This window comes from Diadema antillarum, unplaced genomic scaffold, assembly GCF_040938485.1.
Source record: "Diadema antillarum isolate AM-2024a unplaced genomic scaffold, OU_Dant_1.0 scf00000171, whole genome shotgun sequence".
NCBI classification, from domain to species: domain Eukaryota; kingdom Metazoa; phylum Echinodermata; class Echinoidea; order Diadematoida; family Diadematidae; genus Diadema; species Diadema antillarum.
In genome coordinates this window covers 253077-261984 of record NW_027271060.1, presented here as the reverse complement: position 1 = coordinate 261984, position 8908 = coordinate 253077, and the positions used below count along the sequence as shown (strand labels likewise).

The 8908-nt window shown below is 37.1% G+C and overlaps 1 protein-coding gene across 1 annotated transcript; it reads left to right on the top strand.

Annotated features, from left to right (window-relative positions):
- The first annotated feature begins 1038 nt into the window (after window positions 1-1038).
- Window positions 1039-6151, top strand: LOC139722764 (RNA-binding protein pno1-like). Its single transcript, XM_071634050.1, has 5 exons — window positions 1039-1257; window positions 4042-4191; window positions 4701-4784; window positions 5362-5611; window positions 6084-6151. The coding sequence occupies exons 1-5, from the start codon at window positions 1039-1041 to the stop codon at window positions 6149-6151; spliced, it is 771 nt and encodes a 256-aa protein (XP_071490151.1).
- Window positions 6152-8908: the final 2757 nt, after the last annotated feature.

Genomic DNA, 8908 nt, shown 5'->3' with positions numbered 1-8908 from the left:
TTGAAGGGCAATCCTGTGGCGTGTGCCCCCAAAGTGCCCTTTATTCACTTGGCAATATAGAAAACATATAATATCATATAGCGCAAATATATATGTTCCAAACGTACATGCTATCAAAATTCGATCGTGCCTTATAGCAAGGGTACTTTTGTTTCCAAGAAATGCAATGTAATCAATGCAGGATACATTGCTTTACAATACTTACATAGTAAAAAGGGGTGCACATTAAAAGCGGCCCCTTGTGAGGCGCCCTAAGTTACCCCCTCAACCCCGCGTCCCCATATGCAAAACGCGCGTTATGCCAACGTGAGTACTGTTGTTATGAATGTACTCTTACAGCTACCGCTAATTTGCATTTTATGTAAATTATTTTTGTATGACCAATTCGAAAAGGCATCCATCGTGTTCATTGACCTACAAAATATAAGTTTACACATTTAAATCTTTAAAATTGGATAACGGGAAGCTAAGATCTGTCAATTTTCTCTCATTACAGGTGCTAATTTGCATATTATGCAAATTTTACTATTTTGCCCCACTGGATTTTTTGGGACTTTTAGTATGGTGTTCAGGAGGCCTCAACGACTTTCACTGCAGTGAAATTCCTACTGTTGCAATTAGTGGTGGGTTACCCCCTAAAAAGCGCTAGATTGACTGGACTACAAGTTTATGTGTGCGAAGCGCGAAGTTCCTAGGGTTATAGATGCTCTCTGGTGCTATTTAAGGCTTATTTTTGCAACATACGATAGCAATAAGTAAGAAATCCTCTCAAACGGGAGACATTGAGCCAGGGCGGGAGAAATTAAATCTCAAACGGGAGGACGGGAGATTTTCCAAAAATGGGTTTTCGGCGGGAGATCTCCCGTCGAAAACGGGAGAGTTGGAGTCACATTTCCCGGCGATACGTTTTGCACGTCTCCAGCGTTCTGCCATTTACTAGTACAGTATCTTACTGCCTGATGAATATTTATGATGAAGCGGGACGGGTGCCCAAATAGTGCTTACCCTACTATCCATATGTGTACGTGTGTCGATAAAATGGCGAGTGCTGCTGAAACCACGAGGATGGAAGACGACAATGTGACCGAGAAGAAGAGCACGGAATCTGCTGAATTCCAATCTGTCAAATCAAAATCAGCCAGGAAACGAAAAATTGATAGCGATCAGATGGATACACTACCTGTTCAAACACAAGAAAGTTTGGATAAGACAGTGAAAAGACCTCACTTCCCTCCGCTCAAAGGAGCGAGGTTACTCGTAAGTTGGCTACTTCTGTGTATCCCCATCCCTCCATTTTCGTGTTAGTGTCAATAGTGGTACCAATGAGCTACTAATATTTAAGTGGATATCTCATATTGAGGAAATTTTAAACAATGCTGGCCTTGGTGTTGTATGGCTAAGAAAAGGAGAAGGATTGGATTTAGTAATAACTGGATATTGAGCACCTTGAAGCTGAGATTAAGTGATAGACTAGATCTATGTCTAAACAGGATTTGATGGCAAATGTTTGGTCAAGTGAAATAAATTTAAGAGTAAAGTTTAGAGTAACTGCGGCAACAAGCAGTCGTGCAGCCGTTCGTGGCAGGTACAACATACACGGTAATATACCGCTTAACGCAGCATTGCACCGTTAGGCGTTACATGCACACTACACATATACTAACGCACTAGCAATCAACAAAAAACAACCCATAAAATGGGCACAATCTCTGACGAAAGTGAAATTTTCTCACCTAAATGACAACATATCGCATCCAAAATAAAATTTTCGTTACTTCTTAACATAACAATTGAGAAATGATGGTCCAAGAAACTTGATTTTTTGTCATTTTCCCGATGCTCATGGATTTTGAAAACATATCCTCACATAAAATACAACTTTCGCGAGCCGAGGTGGGCCGCCATTTTTGTTCGGAAAGGGGATGTTACCATCAAAAAAATTCAGAAAAACACGAGAAAGACATCAACAACACCGCCAGAATTACGATCTTGTTTGCGGCCAATGCATGTGCACCCGCTATTTTCACGTGCTTTCGCAATGGGAATTGGCGCTTACGCAATGTTCGCGAGACGTGAAGGCGTTCAGCTAAAGATCGCGGACGCGGAGCACGCGCGTATTGCATAGGGATTGTACATCGTGCCGCAAGCAGAAATACTACGTCGCATCTTGCCCTTATCGGCGAAAATTGTGCCGGGTTTTGCCCTGGTAAATCATGAAAACTGCGTCGGTCAATGGTAAATTTCTTTTATGAAAACAATTGCGTTAATGAATAATCTTGTCTATAATATATGAAATGGTTGAAAATAATTTGCCTGATTTGTTTACAAGTTGGAAAAACCCTTAACAATGCTTAAACTGCTGCAAATGGGATATTTTACTCTATGTTTAAATTACAGGATTTTTAAGACAAATAGTCTCTTTGAAAGGTATTTAGTTCAGTTGAGTAAGAGGGATAGAATTTCATTGAGCCGTTTTAGATGTAGGTCAAATAAGTTGCCAGTTAATAATAGAAGATTTGTACAGTCATTTGATGAAAGGGATGTTCAGTGCCCTTGTTGTGATAGACATGAAATGGGTGATGAATTTCACTGTGTTTTCGTATGCCCCTTCTATGAAAAGGAACGACAGTTATATCTAAGGAATCATTATTTGATTAAACATCCTTGCTCAGTACACATGTTCAGATTATTTTCATGTTTGCATTTAGGACAGCTTAAAAGATTACAAGTAGTATTATTTGTGAGGCTGATCATGTCATATTTTGCAAATTTGCAGAAGCCTGAACAAGTTGAGTGTACAGTAGTCAAGAAAGAAGATATTGTAACTCGTAGTGGTAGAAAAATTAAGCATCCAGTGATACTCGATCTCTAGTACATATTTTGTAGTTGTATGTCACGATTGTTTGGTCGTATGGTTCATACGATTAGTTAACCTTGCTTGCCAATTTGTATATCACTGTATATACATGTATGTTTAGTAGGTGTAGACTATTTTATATACATCATTGTAATATATCACAAACGTGTATTCTTTGATATTGTAATGACCATTATATGTGTTGTACTCTCATACCCCGGAATGGGGTCGGAAGAGTCGAATAAAATCTAATCTAATCTAATCTAATCTAATTAATAATACAACTGCTGAACCACTCGCACTTGGTTTCCTTGCGATGCGATGTCGATGGAGACAAACTGATCACTGCACCTGCTTTGCGCTGCATGCTCGATGCTCAGTTTCACTCATTCTAATTCTCCATCTACATTGTAGTCTAAAGTATTAAACTACAGTGTACTAAGAGTACTAATCTACTTACCATGTTATCTCTTCCCTGTTCTCATGGTCGGCATGGACTGGACCATGCATCATGATCCAGTTTGATTTTAATTCTGTACCATCATACATGCAATTTACTTGACCGAAAAATCACTCTTTATCTGGTCGTGGGGAATATGTTCCGCGGAGACTTCGTCTGGCTTCAAGGAATCCCCTCCTATACGGAGGAGAGCTGATAAAGTAAAAAAAAAAAGAAAACCTTCCAGACAGACAGATTTTTCTGTGTAGCAATTCACCAACTCATGTCTCTCCTTCAAGATGTTTGACTTTTAATTATTGATTATTTCATCAAGTATCAATATTGAAGTATTTGTAACATGACAGATATACATTCTTGATTTTATGTACAGTTACTTTTGTCTTTGTACCAGATGTGTGCATTGTTGTATACCCGGTAATACTGGAATGTACAAAATGTATGTGGGAGATATTTGCATGTAGCTACTATTTCATAGAGTAGACTCTACATGATATTGAATAAACCAGGCCAAGACAGCCCAAACAAACAAACAAATGATTAGATAAAATGAAATGAAATTATGAATGGCTGTACTGTTTAGTTGTAGGGGCTGCCTTTTTTGTCTCCAAAAACTCATAGGGCAAGATGGACAGATACACATCTTATTCAATCCTGGTTTTGAAATCAAATGCAGTGTGAGAAGAAAGCTAATGAATACTTGTTTAATTCTGAATTGTTGATATAGGAAGGAAACACAGAAGTGCGCAAGATACCAGTTCCTGCCAACAGATACACACCACTCAAGGAGAACTGGATGAAGATCTTCACACCTGTGGTAGAACATATCAAGCTGCAAATACGATTTAACCTCAAAACAAGACAAGTGGAATTACGGGTAAATAAATTTTGGCTGTAAATCATGAAGAAAAAAAACACAACAACAAAATACAAGAACTTATATTTGGAATTGCCTTATATTACTGCCATATTTTATGAAGCTTGAGGCACTCTAGGTAGGTACAGTATCTATCCCCCCCCCCCTTTTTTTGTGTGTATTTCAATGGTAGTATTTGTCTAGTGCATGTGCTGTAAGAAATGTTGTCCATTCCAACAAACCAAATCATGAGATGTGTAAGTGGCCATCAAATGAGACTGGTTAAGTGGACATCATCCTTCACATAGTTTTCAAAAATGTGCTGACAAACATGCTAGTAATAACACATGTGTGGCCCTTCATAATTATGCAGTGTAGATTCCATTTCATAATGAATGGTTGCTTGGATAGATGTTGCAATGCCATTTACCCTGTTTAATTTGTTCCAGTATCACTACAATTTCTATTTATACCTTGCCACGACATTAATTTTCTTCACTCATTATTCTTCCTTGATCTCTTCCTTTCAGTCGTCTGAGGAGACACAAGAGGTCAGTGCCCTGCAGAAGGGACATGACTTTGTCAAGGCATTCATTCTTGGCTTTGAAGTTGAGGTAATATATATATTAGTCACAGTCGTTGTCTGGAAATGATGTCTTTACTGTTCTGTGCTACCTGAAAGAATTGACATCATGTTATTTCACAAACATAATATACTAGATTGGATCATCCATGAGTACTGGCTTGTGAGAAAAGTTAATAATGACTCTCTATGGTGATACAGGTGTAGACTTCAGGCCCCTGATTGGCAAAGGGACTTACTCATAAAGTTTCTGTTGAGCTTGTTGTACAACATTTTATCAGTCATAATCGAGAGATCTACTTTTCATTTGGTTTGAGCAGCAATAATGCACTTTTGCCAATCTCAATAATGTAGAAGTCATCTCAAGATAAAGCGCAACATAATTTGATTCTTGTCATATGATATGTTTATGAGCTGTATTCATATGTCTTTTAAACAAATAGAGATTTATTTATCTGTTTATCTTATTATTATTGTCATTTTATTTGCTTAGTCATTTTAAAAAAATCATGTTGATGTCTGTCGAACCAAGGATTGCACAATCTGAAAATGGTCTGCACCAATATTTTACTAATTTATCGTACAATAAACTCTGGTTTACCATGCAGGACGCCCTGGCGTTGCTGCGTCTCGACGAATTGTTTCTGGAGTCATTTGAGGTGACCGACGTCAAACCCCTGAAGGGGGACCACTTATCACGGGCCATCGGGAGGATAGCTGGGAAAGGGGGAAAGACAAAGTTTACCATTGAGAATGTCACCAAGACCAGGATCGTGCTGGCAGATTCCAAGATCCATATCCTCGGCTCGTTTCAAAACATCAAGATTGCCAGGACAGCTATATGTAATTTGATCCTAGGTAAGAACAACCATATTCTCACCAAAGTGCAATTCCTCACTGTGATTTGTTTGCAGTTACCAATATATATTTCATGGCATATAACTATGTTAGAATGATGGGTTGTGTTCATTAGCAATAAAATGATATGTCTCTACTGTAATAAGACAATTTTGATTCTGTCATACTTGAGATTAGTTTCAAAAAATGTGACAAAATGGTGACGAGAAAAAACAATTACTCTGATCAATCTGTGTCATTGTGATTTTGTTTGTATTCCAATGCTGCCGGGAGTACCCATATTGCTTTCTTTTACGACTTTGCACTAGACATATTAGTTCAGGAATATCCATACGGACTGAGTAAATGTGCCATGGTCATCTTCAATAGTTTTTAAGTCTTTTTGTTATTGTTCTTTAAGCTTTGTCAGTGTGTAAACATTCCTCACAGATTGATAGTTCACTTACGTTTCTGCATTCATTTGCGCCTTCAGGGAGCCCTCCATCCAAGGTTTATGGAACCATGCGAGCAGTAGCGAGCAGATCAGCAGAGAGATTTTGACAAACTTTTTGAAAACTGACTGATTAGTGGTGAATTTGACAATTCAAAAAAAGAAAGGAATATGAAGGACATCATTGTACATGTTGTGACAAGTTACGACCATTGTGACTCCACAAAGTTTCCCTGATTGCCGCTATGTTGGTGACTTTGCATGCATATCCAGCCAGCGATGACCTCTGCAGTGGACAGCATAGAGGACAGGAAGTGATGAAAGTGGACAGTGTTCATGCCAACACTAAATATAACCCTCTCATGTGCAGTCTGTGAAGGGTCAAGTTTGCTGACTTGAGAATGACAACAGTTTGTCACAGTTAATACCATTGTGGAGCTTCTCGTCTGTAAGTGACACTACAGTGACAGAACAGAATTGATGTTGTCTCATATGCATCAAGGATGAAGATGTCTCGCATCACAAGAGTTTGGGTTGTGATTGCACATATCTCTTTGATATGCTGTTGTGGATTGTTCCCTGAAGTGGAAAGAAATGATCAGTATTGACCCATAACATATAACATCCAGTATGCCCACATTAAAGAAGTTTTAAAACATTAAAAGTATACAGTAATGAAGCCAATTGATTATTTAGCAGATTTTCAGCCCGCTGACAGGCAGTGCTCACCATGAGCAAGTAATGATTTCTACATTGCCTACACTGCATTTAAAGAACCAGTTTATGTGGATTCATACCCAAAGATGACCATCTATATAATCTATAACCCTTGATAAGAAGACTAAGATTTTCTTTGACCTGCAACAAAGCATGCTTTAGTGGACTGGAAATATACATGGAGTTTTCATTTACCATATCTGTAGCTGTCACAAAAACTGCTTTTGAACCAAGTATCTGAAACATATATGAACTGCTCTAGTAAAGCCTATATTGTTCCACATCAGCATGTTTGTTTTGAAACATGTTCTCTATATAAAGTTTATATATCTTTATTCTCAGCAGATTAAGTAGCATCAGTACCACACCAGTAGTTGTTGCTTCAAAGCCTAAAGGGATGGTACAGTTTAAGTTGAGATGGGGCTTCGGGTTTCCAATGTTTTTAGATGATGATCTTTTGACATACAGAAAAACCTCTCTTGAAATATGGAAGCGCATATAATTTCAAGAGAAATTCAAAGTTTATATGATGAAAATTGGTTTTGAAATGGCTGAGATATCCAAAACAAAGAGATACTAATAAATCCTTTTATTAGGATCGTTTTCTTTTACTTTGTTTTTGTTTTTGAATATCATTTCAAAACCAATTTTCATCAAATAAACTTTGAATTCCTCTTAGAATTGTATGCTCTGTAGCATTTTATAAGTGGTTTCTATGTTTATGGCAAAAAATTAGAAGCTGAATCCTCACCTCAACCACTATTATGCCATTCCTTAAAAATCAAATTTTCCTTTTTATTTTAATGTCTAAAATGAATGTTCAATAAAAAAAGCAGATAAAACTTAATTCTTTATTGTACAGTGTATTGATATATGTAGAGTCACCTCCTAGATGTATTTGTCCTCTTTACTACAAAGAGTCATCATTACTATGTTGAGACAAATTGCCATACATAATTATTTTGTAATCGAACATATTAATTTGGGGAGACTACCTAGTATATATGATAAGTATAACAGAAATAGAGAGAAATGTCAAAATAGTTATGATAAAGAGTGTAATAACTTCTTTAAAAAGGCAAAATTACCACCACTATGATTTGTGCATTTTGCAGTTTACCAATGTTCTTTGTAATCTAAATTCGTGTCTACCATTTGTAGCAGAAAATTATGTAGCATTGCATTGTCTCTTCTCTGAGAAAATTGTTTTGGAGTGACATATTTATTTCTGATGGTGTTACAAAGATGCTTGGCAGTTGAGACAAACAAGAAATAATGTTGATTCTATTCCCTATAAACATCAATACTTCATAGCACTTGTCAAGAGTGTTTTGTGTCGTCGAAATTTCCTTTACCAAGTATTCTACTCTGCCATTGAAACCTGAGGTGATACCACAATCGACCTATTGGCATACCCTGTTGGTCCTGGATTATTAGGAGGCAATAGCAACTTAAATAAGATTCATTAGTAAAGTGTGACAGACATTTTTGCAAAGCTTTTTTGTTCTCATTTAGTGATAACATCAATTTGCAGTGTAAATGTGATGTATATATATATAATTATACACACACACACAAACACACACACACACACACACCCACACACACACTGTAATCATAAGTTTGTGGTCATGCATATGCGAAAAATATACACTTGTATACTACATATGACCGCATTGTTACAATGATATGTGTAACATCATAGGACCATAACATTTTCAAGAATGTGAAACAGAGAAATCTTCATTTGTTGTAAGATGTTATAGCAAGTACAGTTTAACGGAGCCCCATCATTTGTTTATAACATTGGATAACATTTATATATTCAGTCAAAAGAAAGACAAACAATGAACATGTTTTGAAGATATATGTTACTTTTTTTACTTCTTTTTTGTTGTTGTAACATGGGCAATGTGTTTTAACTCAGTAAGGACAAGCCCCAAGTATAAAGGGCAGGTGTCTTTGGGAAATATGTGTTGTAGCAAAATCAATCCGTCCTGAAAGGGTTAAAAGTCAGCAGGGTTTTGGGATGATGGTCCAGAGATTTCATCCATTGATGAAGTGCTGTAATACCCTTGTGTATGTGTAAATGTGTGTATGTGGGTGTTATGTGTGTTGTGTGTGATTGATATGTGCATGCCTGTATGTAA